The sequence below is a fragment of the Agrilus planipennis genome, unplaced genomic scaffold, assembly GCF_000699045.2.
Source record: "Agrilus planipennis isolate EAB-ADULT unplaced genomic scaffold, Apla_2.0 scaffold5, whole genome shotgun sequence".
In the NCBI taxonomy this organism is placed as follows: domain Eukaryota; kingdom Metazoa; phylum Arthropoda; class Insecta; order Coleoptera; family Buprestidae; genus Agrilus; species Agrilus planipennis.
In genome coordinates this window covers 1,513,908-1,541,543 of record NW_020442468.1, presented here as the reverse complement: position 1 = coordinate 1,541,543, position 27,636 = coordinate 1,513,908, and the positions used below count along the sequence as shown (strand labels likewise).

The following is a 27,636-nucleotide window of genomic DNA, read 5'->3' as shown; positions in this document are numbered from 1 at the left end:
ATTGTTTGAAGTGTTATGATCTCCAATACAGGCAAAAGATCTTTAGATCTTGCAAATTTTTTTTTCCTTGGTGTACTCAAGGTAACTTTCAGTGATTTTACAATTCACGTCCACATTTCTAGTTAGTTGAAAGTCAAATGGAATTAATGAACTCATCGTACTGCCAAAATCTTATTCGGTTGATAACCTTGTTCAACGTAAGCATCATTTAGTAAATATTTGTTTGAATAATTAGATGCTTCATTATTAGTTATCTCCTTATGATGGTTATATAAAAAATTGTTTTTCTTATTTTAACATAGCTTCACCAAAGTATTAACATATTCACTTTCACAACCGCTTATGCTATCCATCAATATAATAGTTAAATTAAATATAAGCACCGTCGCCCACCGTGGTTCCATTCAGGAACGTACCTGGAAGCGATGGGGCAGATTGTTATTGTATGAAAGATATAGATAGGTCCCACACGTTTGTTTCAGGCAGCAGTTTGATAAGCTAGTGGTCATAACCTCCAAATATTCTCTTCGATGTGGGTGTATCGCTTGTAGTCTTTTATAAATGAGTATAATCATGTTGTACTTAATAACTATTTATATTCAACTATTTTATACTTTAAAATGGAATAGAACACATCTTTTATTTTCGAATTTTGAGGACCAGAACCTCATCGAAAACATCTCGCCTCTTGGGCATTTCCATGCAAATTTACACGAGGTACATTTGAATTTATACGAATATTCAGATAATGACCGTTAAAGCCTTAGTCTTTTGAGTTTATAAAACCCTTAGGGTCGAACGAGCTTTGAACAGAAACTTTTTAAAACCGCGCAGGGTGTGATGGGATTTTACACGAAACGAGACCCTAAATTTTGAGTTTATATTGGAAACTTACCACTCCATTATACTAAAAGTGACATTAAAAGGCAAAAAGCGCCTTTCTTAATCGCGTTTAGGTGCTGGGTGAGATTGACGTTTCCATCCACGTTAGAAAATAAGAAAACTCGCACCAAAATGAGAAAACTTTTAACTGTTACGCTGTAATAAGAGAGTACAACAACCGTGTTTCGAACTTTTTCCTTGGAAATTCATTTCAATAATGACTCTCTTGCCGTCTCCTGTTCTTAGAGATTTGTGTTCTGCTCAACTCACCGTTAGGGATTCTATGACATGTCTGAGAAGTTTAGCAACTACTTCTTCCACCAAAAGTCTTCAATTACATTAGAACACAACTCATGTGAATTAAGTGCATGTTAATCATTCTTCTATACGTAGAACCTGAGATGACACACATAAATGAATTTATTTCTCTAAAACAATCCTTAAGGATTCCAGTCACAATAGACGGAACGTTGGATATTTAGCTTCATCCGGGGACTGGCCTAACTGTGTTCATAAAATCCGGATATAAAGTTCACTTCAACTTATTTTCCTTCTTAATTTTCTTAAAGAACATAAACCATCATAGACGGTTAGAAACGTCTGACAAGGTCCGTATGACCATGTATGGTAATCGATTACAAGTTAAAATAGGTATACTTCGTTTAGTTTCTCTAGCGATGTGACCTTCAGTTTGACCGGCGCAAAGTAGAAAAGAACAGCACTAGGCCAGAAAAGGAAGGAGACAACTCTCGGCCAAACTCTTAACCGGTGAGGAGCGTATAATCTGTACAGTACTGCACGGAAAAGTTGACCATTTTATCCACTACAATTGCATTGCTCAAATGTGCTGTTATTGGTACCAATTTCTACTGAAAATATCAACGAGATGTTTATTTATATTTGAAGATATATTAAAGGCTTTAACGCTTATTTTCGACTCGCACTTCTATTCATGATTGAACAAAACTTTTGGCAGGTACTGTATGAAAAAGTATGTTTAATGAACAAGAGTCGAGAGTATAATGAGCTTTTTTCTGCCTACCTACGATTTTGCCAGCGCACATCCAAGACATTGGAAGGGGCACATCGCTAGAGAAAGTAAATGAAGTATAGAACCCAAAGTACAGAGGTACAGCTAGACATAATTTTAAATTTGGCTCAACGCAAGTCTAAATGGACAGATTTAGCCACACTGAATAGAATACTATCCGATAGGTACCGGAAAACCATAAAATGTTTAAATGATCCTAGCTGTGGTTACAAATGTTAGGAAGGGTTTGACCACAAAACAGGTGTTCCCATATAATTTAGTCTCGATAAGGGATATTTTATACAAAAGTTCACAAAGTGTCATGCTTCTGTTCTAACCTACTTTATCATTTACATTCAACAGAGAAGCTAGTTAAACCTCCCTCTGGCAATCGAAAACTTTGAGGACGATGAAGTTCATGCATATATGCATAGTATACTATATTATGTCTAAATCAATTTTAAATTAAAAATTTCGTAGCAAATTGGGTTAAGATAACGTAAAGCATGGTTGTACTCCTTTACGATTTTCACGAACTCGCTTACTTGTAAAATATACGAAGAAAATTAAAATTTATCTGCAACGACTAGGCAAACTTAGTTTCAAAAACTTCAGCTTATTTACTCTGAACTCAGTTTTACATTAAATTTAATATACTTATAGGTGGAACTGGCTATACAAATCATAAAAGGTCAATTAATATGAACTGACTTTTGTTATTGCATGCTTTTACTTTTATGGTTGCTAATTTCAGAGAATATATAGGTAAAGGGTAAAATAAGTGCTGTAAAATAGTCTACGAGGTTTCTTCAAAAAGTATCGCAAATTTTGAATTTCCGCAGGTTATACCGACAAGTTCGGCACGTGTTTTGGCTCACTTCGATTTTTGCCTATTCCAAAAAATAGATCCAAGAATCTGTATCAAATTTTGTGTGAAAAACAAAATTAATAGTGTGGATACATTATAAATGTTGACTGTGGCATATAGTGAAGCTACCTTGGACCGAAGCAACGTTTATCGATGGTATAAAATGTTCTTAGAGGACCGAGAATATGTGAACGATGAAGAGCATACCGAGCACGTAAACAACAGACGAAAAAATTGATGAAGTCAAGAAAATAGTATTGGCCAATCGTCGAATCACCGTTAGAGGAGTTGTTGAGGACCTAAAAATATCGATTGGGTCCTGTCATTCGATTTTTACCAATGATTTGGGTATGAGACGGGTCGCCACGAAACTCGTACTAATATTGCTGAATTTTGACGAAAAGCAGCATCGAATTAACTTTGCTAAGGAGCTGTTGGACTCTGTCCGCGACGACCCAAATTTGTTCCACAGGGTCATAACTGGTGACGAATCATGGGTTTAAGGTTATGACGTGGAAACCAAAGCACAATCATCCCAACGGAAGCTGCCGCACGAGCCAAGACCGAAAAAAGCGCGCCAAGTTAGTTCGAATGTGAAGGTTTTGCTTACAACTTTCTTCGATTTCTTAATATCTGGTGGGGATTACCTTGAAGGGGACAAAATAGATATCCGTGAATAAATAAATAAGTTTAAAAAAAAAAACATAAAATTCGCGGTGCTTTTCGAACAGACCTCATATAACAATTCTTCGCCTGCTGTGAATCCCGTCATTAGCAGCGGAATAATTTTAACAATTTAATTTTTATTTCGGAATGCTGTCATAATTGTATTCATGAAAGAGTCGCACTAACGCGGGGTTTCACGGCTTCCTCTCCTTCAAATTACTTTTAACAGGGGCAATAAAACGGGAGGTGTGATCGGCGCAATTTTCACACGGTCGGAATTGTGCGCAACCATCCCTGTCGTGCCATTTAATGGAACTGGTTAAAATTTATGGAAAGTGCGAAAATAAAATGGAAACGACTGTCGACAGACTAATAGCAATATCAATATTGAGGTCAATGTTCCCCCATTTGTTTGTTTCTATATTTGCCGTTGGCGACCTAACTAATTAAAGGATATGGCAGGCAGGCGTTATGGCGTTAATTATTATCCCCGACCGTCACAGATTAAAAAACGCAGCGAACAAAAATTCAACAGGAACAAATGCACTACTGAGTAGTTTAATAAACCAAACCATTAGTTTGTGTCACTGGTACATATAGCTAGCTATATTGTGATTAAGATTATTTGTATAGGTATTATAATAGACTGACTATATCACAGGACATGTCTTAGCATTTCTATTCATGTATAATATCATTACAATTACACTTCAATACGCTTGTCCATTTCCTGTAGTTCATTTGCACCACTTTCTCTATTTCTGATAATCTTATGCTTCTGACGTCATAATGTCAAAGCTAGTTGTGATTCCTTTAGTATATAAAAGATGCATGCACTTACGTATAAAATAAGATTACAATTCCGTCATTTTTTTTAATTTTCAAACAAAGAACGGTTATTAAATGTAGATGGAATCTTATTGTCATCTGTATCATTAAGTTAAAATAATTGCATCTCAGTTATAGGAAGTAAGTTATCGCGATAGGGGTTCGAAATAATGACTAAACCTCCCTATATATTGTTTCCAAAATTGGATATAAATCGCAGATAAATAACGAAACTACTGCAGCGAATTTATGTCATAAATCGAAGCCAGTATTAAGACAAACGATCCGCTTAATTTGAGACTTATTGCACTGCCTGTAACCACAAGCATACATTCCTGATTAATTAAATGAAGACAGATATTATTTTCGTTGAAACGAAATTATGGCCGGATAGAGACAATCTGTAACCACAAATATCACAAAGGATCGATGTTTGTGGGTTCCAGGTTCGCAGATAACTCCATAAATCGTTAGATAAATTTGAATTATCACTTTATCGACAACCTCTGTGAATTTGAGGACATTAATTACTGCTAAATGTTGTAACTGATTAGTAAAAACCCTGCGATAGAGGTTTTTCTGATTTCGTCAGCAATAGTGTTTTATATTCCGAGGTATTTTTTACAGCCTTAGTTGAATTAGTGTCTTCAGCGGTATCCATTAATAAAGGTAATGCGATGCGCCGTTATTTCACGTAATAAATGTTGAAGAGGAATTTATGACTACATTTACGGTTCAGAAGGCATCGCTACTATCGTAAAAAAGGTGCTACTTCTTGATGTAATTTCACCATCTTTCTATAGGCTTAGTTTATTGCGATATTCGCGCGGTCAACCAAGTCGCTCCCGTTCTCTGGCAATTATGGCCTTACTTGGCAGTGACAAGCAATAGATTGCACCATCTCGAACAAAAAGGTGCAAATACCTCACGTTCAATAACAACCGAGCAAAATGGAAACCGTGCGTGACGTAGAAAAGCTGTAACTGCGAAGATAGTTGTAAGATAATAAACCCAGTGTGAAACTGTGGAAATATAAAGTTGCACGCTTTTTCTTGCTTATATGAAATAATGTACCACCAGAAATGTTGAGAATGTGATACAATTGAACTGAAAGGGATAAAGTGTAATAAAAGATAAGATAATAACAATGTCCCTCTCATTTGACTATTGCAACAACTTTATTGTATCTATCTACCCAATAACTGTACTAACCTATGACTACTGTCATTTTTCCAATATACAATTAAATGCCTTGGTGCATTTGAACTACTCAGAAATCGTCGAGATGACATACACATGCTACGATAGAGTAGAACATAAAAGAAGACAATTGCTAAGGCCACAAAATCCAGAAATGGGGATGTACGAAAGGGTCTCAAATGCTGTAGAACACTACATTGAAGATGCACGTATAAATATATGAACTACTCAACGGATTATCAATATTATTTTGAATTTATGACGTCAAACAGTTTCAGCACGACGTTTTGTTCACACGGAAAATCTGAAACATTTTGAATTCTTATTTATTCCTCATTCGTAGGGTCAAATCCTCAAGCAGGCGTTAGTTTTCATCAATATAAGGTAGTCAGTCATAAGACTGGTTGGACACGCACCTCCACTCTTTCCTATCCTGAGCTAATCTTCGCAATTCCCTAAAACTAGAACATCCCACATCCTTAACTATTTACGAACAGTAATGTAATCTAGGGCTACCTGTATCCCTCCTAACTCCCGTTTCTGCCTCTAATATGTCTCTGACTCGACCTTCATGCCTGGGAAGGTGTCCTATCAACCTATCTCGTCGATTTCTTATTGACTTCCATAAAGTCCTCTGTTCTTTTATTCCTTCTATCATTTCTTCATTTCTAACCTTCTCTATCGATATCCTCATCATCCTTCTATATCATGTGCAAATCTAAGCAAACTAATCTTCAATGTATACATTAAAATGTAGCGGTGACAGTGTTCATCCCTGTGTGACTCCCTTCCTAATATTTACTTCTCTACGTTGCAGCTCCAGCTCTATAACTGCCTGTTGCTTTTCATACAAACTAACTATCACTCTTCTATCTGTATAACTTATCCCTACATTTTTAAGTACATCATCTTGTCCCATTTAACATTGTCAAAAGTCTACAAATCGTGCACTTCTTCCTTTTCTATCATTTTCTCTATTGTTACCCATAAAGCTAGAATGGCCTCCCCCGTTCGTCTATTTCTTAGTTTTATTTATTGTATATTTATTATTGACGTTGTTATAACCCCCGGTGATTTGCTTAGCTTGCCAACAGTCTTTTGGGAAAATAATCATGAAATTCAACATAAATTCACTAAAGTAAGTTACTCTTCCTTATTCATAAAGAATATAGCTACTTCACTGCCACGTATTGACCGTTTCGTTATAACTACTTGATTAACTCTAATTAACTTAAGGGTGACCGGTTTGAGGTTAGATCAATGTTAGTATCAAAATGGTATCAAACTTCTGTTCTAATCAACAGCAGATTTTAGATGAATGTAGCTATTATGTTGTCATTAAGGTCATCTGAAATGCCTCCGAAGGATTGTTCTTCTAACCTATTTCAACTGGGGTATTCCTAAATCAGCCACATTCAGTGCACGCTGAGAAAGAATGGTTGCTGGTGGTAATCAAAAGATGGGATGGACGCACGCGTTCGGTTTAAACAAGTGGCTAGCAGAAACAAAAACGGCGAGTAGAACGTGTCTCATTTACATAATTTCTCCTAAGAGAGAGGCCGTGGGAGATAGATGAGGACGCGAATCAGATCCCTGCGACTTCCATGCCGTACCTGATAGTTTACCCTCATTCTCTCTTTCTCTCCCACTCTCTCTATGTCTGTTTCATTCTGATTCCCTCGTACTTTATTTCTCTCCGTTCTGTTCCGAATACTTAATTAAATGATACTGTCATTCGAAAGCAAATGAGAAACAATTTATCTGGCAAGAAGAGTTTATATTACATCGGTCTTATTGCCAACATATCCGCATACTAATTGCTCTATGTTAACGGCATTTTCTTCACTCTAGCGTCATCTAATAACGCGCTGAGTTTGAGTGATTTTAAACAGCTTTCCTTGATCCTATACGTATCAGATGATTAAATTTTCATGGCCGTTCATAAAGCGAGAACTGATACTTTTCTCTTTAATAAAGATTCTTTCGTAATGCAAATTAATGTCAAAATTATCCTTACTTAATAAGATAAATGACCTAATAATAGTTGGACTTCTCTCTAACTTTATACGTGCTGATGGAATATTAAAGAAAATTTATTGGCCTTTTCACCCACTTAATTTAACAGTTCAAGCATACTTTGAGGATGTAAAATATTGCGATCCAACTTATTTCTGAGCAAGTGCACTTTTAAATTTAGTTTTTTCTTTTAGAAAAATGTGGCTTTACAAATAACAATTAGGTTAGCTGCTAAACTTGAATTATTATATTAGTTTTGTTCTTGTCTGTCCATTGATAAATGTATGAAGAAGAGGTACTAGGTCAGTGTTGACAAATCCTCTTGAAATAGATACTCAGATTATGAGGAAAACAGATGGAAAACATTAATATAACCTCTTATACATCTGTTTCGGTATTTTTACAGCTATTAACTCCACTATTCATATTACGACGCTTGTTTTTAAAAGATTTATTTATCTAATATTTATTAAGAAAGTGTAAATTTAAAACATAAAAAGACTAAAAGCAATAAATAGACTAAACATAACAGATACAATCCAAAATGTGAAACGACATACGTGTAGTAGGAACCTTGCAGTTTTGACCGTTGCTAATCGATTAATGTGAAGAATAATCATGGATCAATATGGATTTTGAGTTTAGTCATTGTTTTCATTATTTGTGGTACGATATGGAGAACCCGCTTTCACTTTGGCTTCGGATAACTTGGAAAGGAAATTCTTCCAATACTGGAAAGCTTCAGAATCCTGATTAAGGATCTGTACAAATTTTTTCATTATGCTTAATATTATAATTATAAGAGGCAACAATACATTTTTGACTTTGGAATTGGTTTCCATTTGACTTAGTATTTCCCTGTCTGAAACTCAGTTTCCTTGCAGTATTGATATTGTTAGTTATGTGCAATGTCCATTCTGCTGTCCCATAAGCAAACGATCAAAGATATTTAGTGTACCCCCATCAAATATTCATCTGGGTAAATCACTCCCCGCATTAGTATTATCTTGCCATTTTAATAGCATCATGAATCTCGTGCAACAGTTTTTATATTGTATTACAACTTCACAATTATTCAACAACAAGACCATTAATTATTAGGACCTGTTATGGCAATATCGAGTTTCCCTGCTAATTACCACTTGACATTACAAAAAAGGAATAATAGCAGTTGTAATTAAGTAAAAAGGGAGGAAAGAGATGCGAGAGAGGATGAAGAAGTAGAAGTGGGAGAAAAAGAGGTCACACACTGTTCGTGTCGCACACGTGAACGAAATACAGTTTAATATCAAGGATTTATGTGTCGCTGGGACCTTCACGACGCGACGTCTAATATGCCAGGCAAATGAGTTTTCCTGGATATGAAATATCATCATTCGTCTCCAGACTGATGGCGTTACTGAAAGGAAGGAAACTTTTTACTCCGTTTCATTTGCTGAACCCTTTGAGTACATGATGGGGTGTCTATTTTATTTTTCATTTCTGCAAATACGTTAGCAGATATTTCACACCGAACGAGTCCATTGCAACCTCCAGAAAAACATGTTCTGTTTTTGTATATGACATTTATATTGTTCTTAAAACACTTTCGAATCACTAATTAGTAAATTATTGAATTTTAGCCACGATTTTGGATGGGTTCGTCCAAATTTAGAGCAATTCAAAAGTCAAACAATGTCAAAATGAATTATTCTTGTGACACCACGCTTTATAACTGTGACACTCCCAAATATTTGTACCATGCTGTGAATAAACAGTTCTTGGAGAGGACAAGTTGTAAAATTCTATACATTATTATTGACCTTTTTTGCATATGTGCTCGTGGCATGACTCTCAATTTGTTTCGCAAAAAAAAATACAAACAAAATATGTGCAAGCACAATTGTCAGTTCGAATTTTTTTTAAAAATACGCACTTCATCCATAAAAGTTTGGTTATTGCCTTAAACAAATTTTTCAGTTGAAATAGTTCAATATTAAATAATTTTCTTATTGAATTTTTATATTAATATTGAATTTTATTCTTATGCTGTTATCTGCCAATTACTACCTACCACTACGTACCATATAGAAAATATCAGTAAAAAGGCATGGCGACTATTTCGGAAGTACCCCGAGCGCCTTAGTACTACAGTAACAACGACGACAGATGTCGCAGGGGTGTATGCGTCTGCACGGAAGGATGAATAATAAATACGCGACAGCTAACAATATGGGATCGTCTTGTGTACACGAAGTTTGTCGTAAATAAGAAGAAGGTTGGAATAAAATAATTCGAAGTGGTCTGTATTCTGTCGAAACTGCCAGACGCGGATTTTTAGATCTCATCAGCGCGTCGCAGACAGCTCCGACAGAACGCAGACCAACTTTTACCTGCTGTCTTAACAGCGCGTTGTAGAAAATACCACAAATGGCGCGGTAAACGCCATCTGTAGTACGGTGCTACATTTTAGGATTACGTATGCTCCAACAAGGTCCATTTAAATATATGGATATCTACTTGCATCGTACTACAGATGGCGTTCATTTAAAAAAAAAATCACGATGCGATTTATTCTCACTGCCATAGGCACCTGATATTTTTTTCTAGAGTTGAAGTTGTCGCTTCTTTTTCTTAAATGTGTGTCTGCTTTGGAATGACATATTTATGTTAAACACATCCCGTAACCTGCATTGTGTCCGGTGTGCGGCAAAACCGATGCGGAACTGCAGTAAACAGACCATATATTTTGGCAATTAGCTAAATTTATCCGAAATCGATGCGCATGAAACGCCCGGAAACGCTAATTATTTAAACAAAGGTACACATTCTCTGCTTACCAGTCGGGACAAACGAAAATGATTATTATTGAACTAACATCTACATTCGTTTGTGTGCACGTTCGTTAGCAATTAAAGGGCTATTGTAGATCCTAAAGGGTACGAAATTGACCAGTACCGACGCTCTCAATTGAACACGATTTCATAAAAATGAAATTTTTATCGACGTATCTCGTTAACGTATCTACATAAATCGATATGAAAAGATTTTATGACTGTAATTTGTCGATGTTTGAAGCAGAAAACCGTTGCAATTTTATCAGTCTATACAATAGTCAATTTAAACACAACGATTTTTTTATATTAATTAGTTGATTGTCTTTACAAAACGTTAGGGTTGCTGTTATTTTTGCTGTGTGACGTTTGTGTTTCTTGTTGTGTTTTCTCGGTCTGATTTCGTCTTTTTTGAAGTTTTAACTTCAAGAAAGCTCAATAAATTCTGTTCTTGTGAGAAACAATATGGTGTATTGTCTCCAATTTCAATTATTTTTTATGAATAATGATTCCCAATATTTGTAGACCAACATTGGCAATTAATACTGTTAAACAACGTAAGTGTTCAGCTAATGTAGAGATTGAAAATGTAAAAGTGTTTCTACTTTCGTGAAATTCGGATTGTTTTTTCTCTTAACGCTTCTACACTCTTCCACGTTGGAAGAGTGTAATTGATAGTAAAAAAGTCAGAGTAATGAGGAGCTATATAAGTCTAGAAAATCAAAGCATCGTACTAAATGGCTGAATTAAGCTGTACAATTTACCCAGTAACCCAGAACCTTTTTTTAATCTCAAACGCCTCACAAATAACCGATGAGTGCTGCTTTTAAAAGAGCGGGTAAGTTTTAGTAATTTCATTAATTAGTGACAACAAAAGTAGCGTTATCCTCTAAATTCAGTTGATATCTTGTGTTGGTAGCAATGTTCACTTTGTTATTGTATATTTCGTTTTCTTAACACTGCAGTAGATAAACGCTCTGAAGTCCGTTCTTATTAAGGGTCGCCGAAGTTGACAAAACGGGATTTAGGTCAAGATTATCAAATTCCATCCTCATTCTCCTTCAAACTGTAATATTGTTAAAGCCGCAGAAAAGCTTTATTGGATACCCAATTACGGAAATTGTAGTTCGTCAGATTCCATTCATTTTGAAACTCGAACAGCTGCCTAAATGGTATTTACAAGTCTCCACAAACCGCAACATCCGTTACGGTTTGTAAAGTGGTTGTATTCGCCAAATTATATTTTTAATTTACCATTATTTCATATCATGACATTTACAAATAGTCTTCGTATTTCCCAAAAGGTGGGATTCTTATAGCAGAATACCATATGTCCATAAGGGATAAGTGGTCGTGTAGCAAATTTTTGTTACTTAAGAGTAATCTTTTAACGATACTTTTTAGTCCACCGCTGTGGCCATCCTGAAACCATTAACGTCAGCGGATTCAAAACATTCAGTCTCAGTGTTCATAAATCTACCCTGTTGCCAGCGAAATATCCCCGACATTAATTTAAGTAGACGCATGTGTCACGTCTATCCCGGAGGTCATTCCTAACGAAACGGTGAACCGTTTGACTTTTTATGCAGAATTTACCAAAGGACCTTACACAGCTGATATTAAATTACGTTCTAAATCTAGATTTAATTTCCGATTATCTCATTATATTTTATATAATCTGGAACCCTATGATCCATTCGAGGTGGAACTTGAAAATTACATTCCACATACTCAGTTAAGAAGAGACGAAGTGGTGAAGATATTGATTGGTAAATTTGTACTTTGTCTCGGTCAACTTAAAGTCAGTTTAAAGGCTTGAGGTTCCATGACAAAGTTACCTTTGAGAGCTACCTCTTGCGAGCTTTTTGAGGGTAACTTGTGCACCTACGACAAGGAGAAAAGTGTGGCTCTACATTTACTAATAACTGATAAGGGTTCTCGAAACGTTGAATCCACAAGAAACTATCTAGAGTCGTATCTTTCTAAAGATATCACGATAGGTACCTGTCTGTTGAATTTTCTGGAAATAGCTTTACCTCTATCGTATTTCTGTTGCTTTTAAAAATGGCAACGATAGAGGGGTTGAACGATCGAATGAAGCCAACAATGAAAACAATTTATGAAGACGTTAGAATGGCTTTAGCGTATATCGAACTCCCCTTTTCTGGGCCATAATTTCGGTCATAATTCGTTTCTTGACAACTTAGTGATTCATTGGTAGATCAAGTGGGATTTGGTCAACCTTTTTGGGCAATTGTTTCTTATAGTGAATATTGCTCTTAGGTGAACAGCCACTGTCTATAATTTATTAATATGATCAATAAAACTTTGGGTTCTAAAGTTTTGATAATTTTTGTTGTTAAGGAATAGAGTTATGATATTATGATGCATACTATTATTTATCGATTTCAATGTACCTACGATTACGCCAGAATGTAAATTTTCATGTCGTCAGGTTTGCGCTGCTCTATATTTATGACCGGTGCGCCTTTGTTATCCAAACTGCATGCAAGCAAAAACAAATCATCATCGACGGATGAAGCGTCCGTGAATTTCAAAAGATCGGCCTTTGCAAGTACGTCGTATTCAGATTTCGTTCCATTGTAAGCGCCTTTCGATAGATGACTTCGATCCTTCGACCGCGGAGAGCGTTCAAAATCGCCTTTAACGACTCTGCAGTTATTTTACCCGCCCATTGCATCGTTAGCAAATCTATTCATTCCAACCGACAACACACTCGATCTCCTCTACGGTCAATTTCCTTTTAAATAGTAGCTCAGTTCTCGGGTTAGGTTAGGTCAATTTAATTAGGGCCATACACTGAAGATTTTCGGAAATATTTGAGGTTAGGCGATCAAAAATGAGAAAATAGATTTACCTGCTTCCGATATTAATTAATTGAAATAAATAAATATACGGGGTTTGTCCGGAAAGTAATAGGACTGATTTTCTTCCGCCGCGACTGTACTTCGGAGCGTGCGCGCACCGACTGGATTCAGTAGGGGGCATTCCTAGCTAACGAACAAGTGACTGGTGAGTTGTCTCCGAGCACCTGGAGAGTCAGAACAGGCTTTTTCGTACGACGTGTTTCTGTGAGTGGTGCAAGCCGAAAATGCAGCGTTCGTTAGAGCAGAGGTACGCGATTAAATTTTGTGTGAAACTCGGTAAATCTGCGACAGAGACGTTTGATATGATCAAGTAGGCTTACCCAGATGTTGCTTTAGCAAGAAGTGGTGTGTTTCAGTGGTACCAGGCCTTTTCAGAGGGCCGGGAAGAGGTCGCTGATGAAGATCGTTTCGAACTCAGACCGTCGACTAAGTATTCGTTTAATTGCCCAGATATTAAATTTACCAAAATCTGGGGTTCATGACATTGTGACGGAGCATTTGAACATGCGCAAGATGTGCGCGAAGATGGTCCCAAAAGTGCTCACTGACGACCGGAAATTGCGGCGAGTGGAAGTGTGTCAAGAAAATTGAAACGTGTGAAAGTGACCCCCAATTTTTGAATAACGTAATCACAGGTGACGAGTCATGGATCTTTGAGTATGATCCCGAGACAAAGAGGCAATCTTCCGAGTGGCACACGCCGGCGTCTCCTCGCCCAAAAAAGGGAAGAATGAGCAAATCCAAAGTGAAAACGATTCTCATTGTCATTTTTGACATGAAAGGCATCGTCCGCCATGAATTTGTTCCTCCTGGACAAACCGTCAACGCCAAGTTTTACGTGGAAGTGCTCAAGAGACTCAAACGAAGGGTCAATCGGGTCCGACAAGACATCGCAGCCGACTGGAAGTTGCACCACGACGACGCCCCGGCTCACACCGCCATTCTTGTGGACAGCTACCTGACCAAGGCCGGCATCCCAACGCTTCCGCAGCCGCCCTACACCCCAGATGTGCCCCCCCCCCGGACTTCTTTTTGTTTGCTCGCCGGAAAAGGCCGATAAAAGTCAAGCATTTTGAGACGACAGAGGGGATCCACGCAGCATGCACCGCGGCTCTTAAGGCTATTCCGGGGAATGCCTTCCGTGACGCCTTCAATGCTTGGAAATCGCGCTGGCAACGCTGCATCGACGCAAAATGAGCCTATTTTGAAAGTTTTTAAAGAATTGTAACGATTGGCTCAATAAATTTTTTTAAACCGACTGAGTCCTATTACTTTCCGGACAAACCCTGTATATGGAACATATGTTTACGTTAGAGAATTATGGTACATTTGACAGAAATTATTTTTCATGGAAACTGATTTCCTCTCCCCAGGTAAAATTTTCCAACAAAGACTAGAGATAATAAAACTTCGGAATCCGTAACGGCAGTTATATAGCCTTATCCTGGATCCATCACCTTCGTCTTTCAATATTTTGGAGCAAATATTTGTACGCGTTCTCGAGAGCCGACAAATAGATAAAGATATTGGGTTGGAAATTAAATTTGTTATCGTTTATTACAGAGGTGGTTGCAAGGTGGTTCGAATGGTTGTCTGTTCTTCCGACATACTTTTTTGTAGGAAAATACATAGAAGATTGAAACTAAATTTTCTTTCTTTCGTGGCTTTAGGGCGTTTATTTTCGAACGCGTCAGGAAAACATCCAACCAACCAATATTCTTATTAAAACAATTTACTTACCTAAAACTTTATAAACCAGCCATCAGAAATATTAAAGGAAAGGTAGGTTATCGACCTCTTCCTTAAAACGGGATAACCAGTTTTGTTTTTTTTTTCTCAAAAAAAGATTGTTACCTTTTCGTACTAAACCATAAAATACATCAAGCCAAACGTTTTTCTGAAATTCATCCTACAAAAGGCGAAAGATGAAATTCCGATAAGTTATTGACCTCTGTTCTTCATAAAAGGGGAGCCAGTTTTGAGCTTCCTCTACCTCCTTGTAGTAGAGTAAGGTAAAGTCCAATCAAACCCAATGCTAAAAGAATAAGAATCGTTTTTCTAAGATTCCATCTACCAAAAGGTGAAAGAGCAAATCCTTTAAAGGAAAATCGTCGACAATGTTCACGTATTATCGTTCCAGGACCTTTCCCTGAGAAATAATAGGTTTGGGGGGTGCGCTTTTATTTACTTCAGACGTCAAAGAAAATGATGAGCACATTTACTGCTCCGTATGTCGATTTTTTAAGCCCCTGGTGTTCGTATTAGAAATTTCGTCGCGGAAAATAAACGAGAAATTCGAGATGCTGCTAAACTTTGCTCTCTTGGTCTGTTTGGCTAGAGGTTGGAGCACTTAACGGATAAGATGTATTATTATGTACCATTATTAGGCTGTTTACCGTGTTCCTTTTGGCCAGAAAAACCATCAAATCTGCCCAAAAAAATAATGATCTTTATCGCATTTATAAGATGTAGGCGGATAGATTTATATCCTCATTTTTTGTTAACAGCGGCGCAGTTTCCAACATTTTCTTTGACAGGTTGATTACAAGTAACGGGCAAAGTTTGTTAGAAGACCTTAAGGATCATGGAGATTTGTATTGAAAATTAACAGAGAAGTACCTTTTATAACAATACATTGTTTATGGACGTATTTAACACCATCAAAAATACAAGCCCAGAGGGTTGAGTATTGTCGTATTTGACGCATCATTAGATGCAAGATGAGTATCTAACAATAATTTGATTGAGAATTGAGAATTAAACGATAGAATACCGACAACATTGTGTCCAAATATTATATAAGTGCAAGATATTGATTTTACAAGTACAAGTATAAAATATTGCTTTCAATAAATAGATTTCCTTCGATTGAAAATTTTTATATCGTCGTTAAACAACAAAAGGAATTGGAAACATGACGATTTATTTTGTAGCCATTCTTCAAACCAAGTTTTTCCTGAAAAATAAAAACACTTACTTCCAGACGTTGTAACAATCGTCTCATTCCGTGTGGGTAAGTGGTGGAAACAATTCTGCCTTCCGCGTTCTTGGCTTGTTTTTGAGTAACGCTGAAGTTATTTACTGAAGTTACTTCCTGATTGCTTTAGTTTTTGTATCAGTATCAATATTTTATGTATAAAGTTTGTCTTCTGCTACTCTGTCATATTCATTTCTATATCTTTCTTTTCAATACTGTAATTCAATCTCGTGTGTTTTGCTGTCAATTCGGTCAAGTTTGTTCTTCAATTCATTAACCATACACTTCACGTGTCTATTACTTGATCAGATCTGAGAACTAAGAAATGCTTAAGTTCACAAAAAGACTTACTAATAAATCTGACGTAAGATGTTTTTGCAGAAGCTCTTTGATAATGATTTAACTACAAAACTTAAAGGAAATGTTTTGCATCTTTTAAATTGTTTCAACAAATGACTTATCTCAAGATATTGTTAATTATTTTATCAATAATACTATTTTGTTTGTGTTTATTTGCCAAAAGTTGACTAGTCAGTGGTTTTACAAAGTTTTTTGGAAGAGAAAAGTCCGCTAAATGATAAAAAGCAATTAAGTTTATATTAATTTTACTCATTACAATATCTTCAAATTAAAGAGGAAAAATTGTTACTGCTGTCGCGCCCTTGCCGGGAATCGAACCCAGGTCTCTGACTTCACGCATCGGTGCTTTTATCACTAAGCTACGAGAGGTGACAGTAGCAACAACGATGATACGTACCTAACTGTGGAGGTCACAGAATCGTCAAAGCCAATGTATAATCATTATTAACAATGAGAAACTTTGAAGAAATTAAAGAAATTTGATTGTTTCCCAGCTTGGGATAACTGAGAATCTGACTGAGTTCTGGTCAATTTCGTTTTCTTTTTAAAACAAGCACATGACCTAATTTTTACGCTGTGGCTCGGCATAATTTCGAGACCAGACGGTGCTAAATCTCTGCCGCTTAAGATTAAGCTCAGCGTGTCTTGTAAGCCACCTATTTATTCATCTAGCCAACATACACGTTCCACGGTGCACGTGATACATGTTAAAACCCGTGCTAAAAGTGACAGTGATGTAGAGTGGCCGTGTAATCTCTTTAATACTGCCGCCTTTTGAAGTCACTGTGTCCAACACAAAAACCTATTCGAAATTCAATAAATATTACAGCGACTACAACATGACATCCACTGGATTAAAGGAATTAGTGGGACAGAGAATTTAACAATACAGCGGCCGACAAAATTGTTTTCACCCGTGTCTTGTCGTTTAGCGATACCGTCAATGATGATCGACAGATTACCTTTTTATCCTATAAAATACAGAGATACAATTTAGTGATAAAACGTTTGTGTATTTAGAACCTTAATTGAAAAATTCGAGAGTGCTCCAAAATCTTTCTGACAATTGAGCAATGGTTCAATATTTGTTAACGAAATTTCTGTTTGATGCAGATGCACCTTAGAGAAAGTGCCCAATCTGCCCGGTCCCAAAGTTGGTCTACTCCGTCAGCAAGTCCGTCACCACCACCCCCGCCACTTCCACCGCCGGTAATTAATAGATGGGCTCGAGCAGAACGTAACAGTGGGGAATTGTGTCCCCACTGCAGGGGGCACATTGCATCTCTTCCAACGAGAACAACGTCTTTAAGCAGTTACTCCATTTGCAAAGGTAAGATCTTGAACATCAAAGTCTTGTCAATACAGTTGGGGCTATCAAAATTGGTAAAGTTCGCAATAATTTATTTGTAAGAATGGACTGGTGCCATGTTGGTGTTTTTTTTTATTAGTGTCCCCTGCAATTCCTACCTGACATCTCTATTCTATGTTTACGAAAAACAAAACTTTTGGGTGTTTCATTCCCACCAGCCAGTGATGCTGGTGGGCGGGCAGTCCCTCCGGACTATGCCGGTAGGTAGGGAGGAAGGCCCTCTTCAGCCTGCTTTCAGGAGTGGGTGGTGGTTCAGGTGAGAAAGATGAGACGGACGAAATGAAGACAGAAGAGAATGAAAGATTATCTGTGGAATATTACTGCCTCAGCATTTGCCTAAGTGATCCAAGGAAACCACAGAAAAAACTTGGACCAAGGCAGACGGACCCGGAATCGAACCGGCGTCCTCCCGAATGCTAAGCAATGGTCTAGACCTCTAGGCCATGCCGCTCGGTNAAGACCAAATGAAGACAGAAGAGAATGAAAGATTATCTGTGGAATATTACTGCCTCAGCATTTGCCTAAGTGATCCAAGGAAACCACAGAAAAAACTTGGACCAAGGCAGACGGACCCGGAATCGAACCGGCGTCCTCCCGAATGCTAAGCAATGGTCTAGACCTCTAGGCCATGCCGCTCGGTCTATGTTTACGATATTCCCTATGTTTAAGTAGGGATTCTTTCAGCAACCGCTCTAGTTTAGTTAGTAAGTTGAAAGAAGAAAGTAAATGCCACAGTTTTATTGCGGATTATGCCAATTTTGAACATCCCAACAATATAAGTTCCTAGTCAGCAATTTCTACTGAATATCGACCTTATTTAACTCTGTCAACACGCAATGATAGTAAATAGTGATATATTACCATAACTAGATACAATATTGAAATCCATTTAATTCCAGCTGTTTGAAGTTATTTTCCAATTATTTATATTTTCATAAAAGTCACTTAAACTTTCGTAGTCCACAATGTACACGAAAGGTCAACTATTAAACTGCGATTGTCAAAGGTAGTTGGTACCCAAAATAATAATCGATGGTTAAGCTGTAGATAGTTAAATTAATTGACGGCTTATGGCGTAGAGCTTTCTGAATAGCATCATTTAATAATAACATACAGATTTGATGGCGTTATGAAGTCGTTCGATATCAAACAAAACCTTTTCTTTTTCATTCGCCTATTGTCAGTTGTAGGTACTAGCTGTTTCCTGAGATTTTCATTATTTCTTTTTGACACCAGTTGGTGGATTGTACCACGATTAAAGTAGACGCTTTTATATTTATTGTTGTAAATGCGAGACTAGCGAGACGTTTAATTATAATCGCATGTCAAACGGCGTAACGGCTGAAACCAACATTTCAATGGAGAATCGACGCGTTTCCGCCACCCAGGCAAAGCAGGGTAAATTACAACTCCATTGAGTCCCGCTCAACTTCACTAGACATAGGAAGAAGATTGGAACACCTGTAGATAGCACGTTTAACTACTGTCACTATTAAATAGCAACGTAAAGCTTATTACGTAGCCGCGTGTTAAGGGGGGGAGTGCAGAGTTACTAAAAATAACCCTAAAGTGAAAACAGAGAAACGCCTAGGTTGGATATAGGATATAATACGAATGCGATTTACTTCCACATTTTTTGACATTTATTTTATATTTTAAACCTCATACTTTCTTAATTGTGCTCCCAAATTTGCAATAACCGTTATAGGATTTGGGCTATTATTACAAAAGTGGATTAATGGAAAATACAATAATGTTGCAGTGCCACAAATAGTAATTTAGCCCCTTTGATGGTGATTTCATCTTCAACCAAAATCAATCTTTACACATGAGTAACTCGGAAGATTAATATTTCGTTTAAATCCACTCAATACCTGGGGACTGAGGTAAAAAGAAAGAGCTGTCCTTAGGGCTAAACCGTAGATACAATTTTGATCTTTGTCAGCATTTTGCCGATTTGAATTGCGATGAACCTAATAGATTTTTATTCTTTTCTTGCCTTCTTTCTGTCGATTTTTCTCATTTAGGCTCAGGCGGTAAACGCTTTATTGGATAATAAAAAGGAATCTTTTGTTTCTCGACGAAGCCAGAAAAGAAAGCGTGAGGTAATAAACGCGTATCGAAATAATGTGAAATTTTACTGCAATTGGAAGCCCGGAACACTAAGTGAAATCTACATTTAAGGTCCCGAAAATGTTCAATGAATAAATCTGTACGAAATACCAGGATCATCGTAAAAGTTAGTTACTAGTTCACTCTGCAGTTGGAAATCTAAATTAAAATTATAATCAGAAAAACACTATGTCCAGATTAAACATTTTTGGAGCGAATAAAGGAGTAGTAGAGATGTAAAGTAGAGGATAGCGCAGGGTAGAGTCGCCTTCAATAAAAAGAAGTCACTTCTATGTTCGCGAACGATTAATTTAGACAGTGGAAAAAGGTTGTTAAAGATGTAAGTTAGAAACGTTCGAAATGTGGTGTTTTAGACGAATGATGAGGATACCGTGGATAGAGGTTAGAAATGAAGAGGTATTAGAAAGAGTAGGAGAACAGAAGACTCTATGGAAGTCAATATGAAATAGGCGAGATAGGTTAGTAGGGCACCTTCTCAGGCATGAAGGTCTAGTCAGAGACATATTAGAGGCAGAAACGGAAGTTAGGAGGGGTAGAGTTAGACCTAGATTAGATTACTGTTGTTCTACTTTAAGGAAATGCGAAGATTAGCTCAGGATAGGAAAGAGTAGAGGTACGTGTCCAACCAGTCTTAGGACTGACGATCTTATGAATATATAAATAGGAACGGTCCCGGGTGAGAACCCTGAGGCACTCCAGATGCAACATGAGTATCATAGACCATTAGATAGTTCATTGTGTCGTATTTTTCAAATAAGCTTTAAGCGTGAGTTACCTATTATACCAAAATTAAATGTGTTTTTTGCTTAGAAACGTAATCCTCTTTTCCCATTATTCGAACTCATTTCTGTAAAATTCAAACTTGGACTACTAAGCGAATCCCGTGTATAAATCCAGCAAAATTTGCTCACAACGAAACCGACTTAAACTCAAATATTTGCAGAGTTTCGTTTGTCATTTTATGGATTATAATCCGAAGCAGTTTTAAAGATACCGCGCCAGAAATATATCCTTAATTTAAATAAATACGTCCCTGGGTCTATATAGAGGGTAAAATATTTTTATCGTTCGTAATTTCGATCGAATGAAACCTTTTAAAGTGAAGTAAAACAATCCCGGAGTGCTTTTAGGGGGATTTTGCGGAAGGCCACTGAACAACTCTTCTGAGAGGTACTCAAGTTTCAATATCTGCAGCTTTAAAATCTGAAACGACTTTTAGAAACTTTATGGCAGACGCGGCGGGACGTTTAAGGTATTACTGACAGGATTTCACAATCGGCTTCTCTATTCTTTCAAACTAATGGAATTAATTTAAACTTTCCAATCAGGTTTTGGTAATTACCTCAAGGAAAAAACTTATACGTCTGAAGGGGCCTACTGATTAGGTATTTCTAAAAAAATGTCCTAGAAACTGTAATAGGGCTCTGTGAAGCTATCAAAGCATAGTCATAAAAAATTAATTTGAAGACTGATTCGTTTATATTCTGAAGTTGGTAGCACCCTGTCCAGAACAAGTATTTTTGATTGGTACAAGTTGTTCAACGAACGCAGAGATTGCCTGTAAACGTACGCCAAGGAAGTTGGGGATAAAAAATCGTCGATTGACAGTTAGAGATCCTCATGATATCACCTAAAAGCCTGGCCTGAAGAAAAGTTTGAGGGCCATTCAGGGAATTGACTTTAACAACTGTTTTAAAAACTGGAAAGGACGTATACTTCACTGTACTTCATTCAAAAGGGATTACCTTGAAGAGGATGAAACAAAATAAAAGAATGAAGTGTTACTATTGTTTGATTACCCCACGTAAGTGTTCTGCCACTTTTTCTTCATATAATTGAAAATTCATCAATGTCTAAAGACTATAAGTTTCACTCGTACGCAGTTTATTCGTCTTGTGACTACGACAATGAGCCTTTTAGCTTAAAGTCATGAAATTTACGTACCTACTCGTGGGCAAGACTGATGCAGAACGTACAAAACAAAGGCAAAGGGATTTAACTGTAGAACAATCAACTTCCGTTCTCCCGGCGACTTCGCTACAATTATTAATAAATTCTTGTCCGCCTACCTCCTTGAAAACGTGAGCTTAGATTGTCCCATCACTTTTCGCAAAGTTAAGCTTAGATCTTGAGCCGCGACGTTTAACAATTTGTCTTTTACTCGGAACAATAATATCTAAGTGACTGCATGAGAGGAGGATCTGCTTCTTCTTTGAACCTTTGTATGAACAACAAAAGGAATTTTACTTCGAATATTAAACATCAAAATGCTGAAATCGAAACAAGAAGGACAGACTTTTGATGAACATTTATGGTACTTACAAGAAATTGATGTGAAATTGTATGCAGAATTGAAGGGGGACGAATCCTTGTTGGAGCAAGTACCTAATGGTTACAGAGAGCTTCTAATCACATAGGTGTTTGAGGATTTTAATCTTACTGGTGTTAATGAATCCAAGATCTTCCAAATGGGAAAATCATATGAATATTAAATTTTAGACAATGGATATGAAATTGAAACAATTTCGGAGAATTGAAAAATTTTGTTTTGAAATTAACATTAGAGTGTTGTGTTGTCTGCTTAAACCAAAAATTTGAACATATTGGAGAATACGTCGTTTTTGAAAAAACATTTGATTTCAGTTTTATTAGCAGCAATGAAGATAGATATTCGTAGATTTTGTTCAGTAAGTTGATCCTCAGATTTTTATTTAGATATGTCAACGAGTTGCAGTGAAATAGATTACGAACAACTTGGTGGTAGTAATTACTTCAATTTAAAACTTGGTTTAATTAGTTAAGGCTGCTGTTCAATCCACTATTAAACTCACCGATGCTTTCGCAATTGCTACCCCAAGCAGGTATGTATGTATCTCCGCACTGTAGTTTTTACTTTCCAACTTAAATTGCATGCCTTAACTTTGAAAGTTCTAATGAGCATTTAAAAGCGATAGCTATTCATCAGGTTCCATTTAAGGGTGGTTCTCTATTTTTCGAGACGAAATTGCACGAACAATATTACAAAAGCGTTCGGGCGTTGATATCTTATCGTTTCCGAGATCTTTATTCTCTTTGTAGAGTTCGTTGCTTTCTAGTGTACGCTCTGTCGATTTTGTTTCAATAACGAGCCTCAGGCTGACTCGTTTTACCGACATCTCAGATAAAAATTCTTACCTACGAGATTTCACAATGTATACATAGATATTTCCAAGGAATGAACAACTCTATTGCAAACGATGTCGAATTTCTGTTAGCTACCAAATTTCATTTTCCATTTCTCTATGTATCACGGAATATCCATCCGAATATGCATCAGAAATTGTGATCGTGTGAGCGTTATGGGAGATATGCAAACGATAGATATTTCCTCACGATCAGAATATTAGCAACAGAACCTTCATAATTCAATTGCTTTTTGAATTTTGGAATTCAATTTGAATTTGATCTGCAATTTTTTTGATTTTCTCCAACACAATAGCCATTAAAATTTTTGAAAGTTGATTGGGATTGTAAAGATGTGAAATTAGGAAATTACATCATCTTCTATACTCAGAAAGGCAAGTAACATGGAAGCAGCGGCAGGGACATCAAACAAAAAAAGCACATGGTCGAATCACTTAGTTAATCTTAAGATAGGAAGGTGTGAGTCTTCAACCGATTTCAAGGCTGAAGGATTTAGGATAATGACTGCACATTGATTTTCATCAGAAAAGTGATAATCAGATGAAAAACAGTTTGATATTGCCGCCAAAACACCAACTGAAGGTTAAATATGACATATTTGATGCAAATGAACTACAAGCAAAATAATAAAGTAATAAAAGTAATACGATAAGAAGGGGTTCAGTATTTGAATTAGTTGATTTTAAAAGAATTATGAACCCTTAATTAGGTGATAATACTTACGTCATTATCTTTCCTTATTTTACGTCTATTTACGATTGCAAAACTTTCATGAATGTAGATGCCTGTATACAATTCTCAACAGAGGCAACTGAAGTATCATTAAATCGATGTTCTTTTTTATGCTCAACTCGTTTCTTCTTCTACTATTTTCGAGAAACATTTGTCAGTTTATTTATTTATGTGATAAATTGTCATCATTTGTCAAGTCCACCTCGTAGGTATCGAACTAATTTGGACATTTCTTGTTTTCTTCCAATACTTCTGCACTTGTGTATTTTTCTTTCTTCTAAATTATTCTTAGTCTTTCGGGAATAAATGTATAATAAAATTCATTATTCGTCTTTCGAAAATTATTCAATATTTTCCAAGAGGTCTTTTTATTTGAAATGAACCATTTTCGAGATGGTATCAATATTTTAATGTTTCGTATCATCACAATGAATCGACTGTTTTGAGACGAATATGTTCATGACTGACTTCATTAAAAATTGGAAACTCCAAATAGGTACAACATAGGGTCGTTATGATTATTTCGTCATAAATAAGTTGAAGGACGAAGGCCAATAAGACCTATGATATAGTAATTTTTTCCGTCCAGACGTTTCGTCAGCTACTGTGACTGACATCCTCAGTGGTAGTGCTGCGTTGACAACGTGATTATATCTCGAAGTCTCGAACTGAGGATGTCAGCCGCAGTAGCTGACGAAACGTCTGGACGGAATAGTTCACTTAGACCACGGCCCTATAGCCCGAATCTTCATTCTACTATGGATTCCGGCCATGAAAGCCATTGTTCTTAAATTCATATTAGTTTAGTAACAATACAAATGTGCTTTATAAGCTAAAAAACGGTCTTATTGGCCCTCATCCTTTTGCAAATTGATAGTACTCTAAATATATTAGGNCGCAGCACTAGAACTGAGGATGTCAGCCGCAGTAGCTGACGAAACGTCTGGACAGAATAGTTCACTTAGACCACGGCCCTATAGCCCGAATCTTCATTCTACTATGGATTCCGGCCATGAAAGCCATTGTTCTTAAATTCATATTAGTTTAGTAACAATACAAATGTGCTTTATAAGCTAAAAAACGGTCTTATTGGCCCTCATCCTTTTGCAAATTGATAGTACTCTAAATATATTAGGAGTAAGAGATTGATTGAATCAACAATCGAACAAAATTGTTTGATGAATCTTGTACTACATACGAGGGTGGATTGATAAGTTTCCGGCCTAACCAAGAGATGACGCCACTAGGCCTACCTTGAGGTGACATTCTATAGTACCATCCTTGGATAGCTTGTAGCTATAGTTTCAGCCCGATCTCCTTGCTAGTGTAGGTTTGACAGCACGCTGAACAAGACGCCTCTGTGGTTTTCGTAAAAATGGAAAAGCAGGAAAATCATGCTGTCATCAAATACTTTTATTTGAAGGGGTTAACGCCGAAGGAAATTAAAAAAGAGATGGACTCAACACTGGGGACATCCTCCCCGTCATATTCAACCGTTAAGCAGTGGGTTTCCGAGTTTAAAAAGGGTCGTGTGAGCACCTCTGATGGGCCTCGCTCAGGACGCCCCGTTGAGGTCACAACTCCAGATATGATCGAAAAAATTCATCAAATAGTGCTGGGAGACCGCAGATTGAAAGTGCGTGAGATAGCTGAGACCTGTAAGATGTCATATGAACGTGTGCAACATATTTTGCACCAACATTTGCATATGGAAAAGCTCTGTGCAAGATGGGTGCCGCGTTTGCTAACAGTCGACCAAAAATTGATTCGAAAAAACATTTCTACCGCAAATTTGTCATTGTATAAGCGTAATCCAAGCGAATTTTTGCGTCGATTCGTAACCGTTGACGAAACGTGGGTCCACCACTACACTCCTGAAACCAAAGAACAGTCTAAACAGTGGATTGGACCAGGGGAACCAACTCCAAAGAAGGCAAAAACAATTTTTTCGGCGAACAAGGTTATGGCTACTGTTTTTTGGGATGCAAGAGGTATTATATACATTGATTACCTTGCAAAGGGTAATACTATCACTGGTCAATACTACGCAGACTTATTGCAACGTTTGAGCCACGAGGTGAAAATTAAACGACCTCATCTGGCGAAGAAAAAAATCTTGTTTCATCACGATAACGCACCAGCGCACACGTCAATCGTTGCGACGGCTAAAATCAACGATCTAAAGTTTGAATTGATGCCGCACCCTCCTTACTCTCCAGACCTAGCCCCGAGTGACTATTTTCTGTTCCCTAATCTCAAAAAATGGCTTGGCGGTAAGAGATTTGCGGACAATGAAGAAGTAATCGAAGCTGTAAATGGTTATTTTGAGGAGCTTGACGAATCAGTCTATAGAGATGGCATTAATAGACTGTAACACCGCTATGAGAAATGTATCAGCCTTGGAGGAGATTATGTTGAGAAATAAAAAAAAAAAATTTTAAAAACCTTGTTTTTCTTGGTCAGGCCGGAAACTTATCAATCCACCCTCGTATATCTAACGATTTCGTTGTACTAAATCTATCTAATGTATGAAACGATTTCGTTATAATGACTCGCAGTGTGAAACGGCATGGAGCAATTTTCCGCGCCATTATTTAACAGCCTAGAAGTTGAAGAATCTAATTGAAATCTCTCGAAGAGAATAAGTAAATATCAGACAGACAAGTACACCTTCCTAATAATCTCAAATGATTCAAAGGACTGACGACGATCACAAAGGATCGATCAGAATGAATCTCATCAACAGCTCTTGTCGTCGTCAGCCTGGAAACCATTCCAGAACCGGTGTATATATATGTATAAATAACGGGGATGTAATTAAATTTGTGAAAAGCCAAATAAACTTCCCTTATCGTAACTGTCATTGACGATGTCGTCGTTGTAGTCGTTGAGATATGAAGACTTATGTTGATCACATTCATCCCTCTTTCATCCCTCTGCATTTGACGTTGCTATCTCACTAAATGATGCGGATGACGTGTCGTCAAGTATTGAACAAGTGGAGAACCACAAGGCTCATTAAACTGTGCCAAGACTGCAACAATTTACCTCTAATGAAATCGTTAGGACGACATTTTAGCTATTTCAGCTGGCAATTTGATGTTTGTTGTGATAGAATTGCGACCATACGTTTCGCGAACTCGTTAAACGGAGAAAATGGAAGGAACCTTTACGAGACTTTTTAAAAGTTTTCTGGAACTACACCCTTATCTTATCGGTGGAGTTTTGTCATGATTTTCGTCGTCGTTTTTCCCGAGTGGGTTCCTAATGGTTGAACGTTTCTATCACGGTTGGTGAATTGAACGCTTTTGAAATGAGTTCAAGTTATTTAGGGTGCTTTGTTACTGCGCGTTAGCTTATTACAGCTACCTCTACTGGTTCGAACCCAGACCCAAGACTAAGCATACAAAACATATTTATAAGTAATTTAAAAATTGCCACTGTAAAGTCAGATTCAAAAGTTCCCCGTCATGTGACAATAATTTTTTACGAATATTATATATAAAAGAAATTATGAGTGCTTTCAGGCTGCGTTGACAACGTGATTATATCTCGAAGTCTCGAACTGAGGATGTCAGCCGCAGTAGCTGACGAAACGTCTGGACAGAATAGTTCACTTAGACCACGGCCCTATAGCCCGAATCTTCATTCTACTATGGATTCCGGCCGTGAAAGCCTTTGTTCTTAAATT

The 27,636-nt window shown here is 37.1% G+C and overlaps 1 protein-coding gene across 6 annotated transcripts in view; it reads left to right on the top strand.

The window, feature by feature from the left end:
- Positions 1–27,636, top strand: part of LOC108735828 (monocarboxylate transporter 2-like) — a 130,752-nt gene that overhangs the window by 53,956 nt on the left and 49,160 nt on the right. For all 6 annotated transcript variants that reach the window (XR_003232500.1, XR_003232501.1, XM_025981254.1 and 3 more), the window contains exon 2: positions 17,642–17,858. Coding sequence is in view for 4 of the 6 variants with exons in the window: in XM_025981254.1 (XP_025837039.1) it covers positions 17,642–17,858 (217 nt within the window). In the remaining 2 variants the exon portion in view is untranslated. The remainder of the gene's footprint in view (positions 1–17,641; positions 17,859–27,636) is intronic.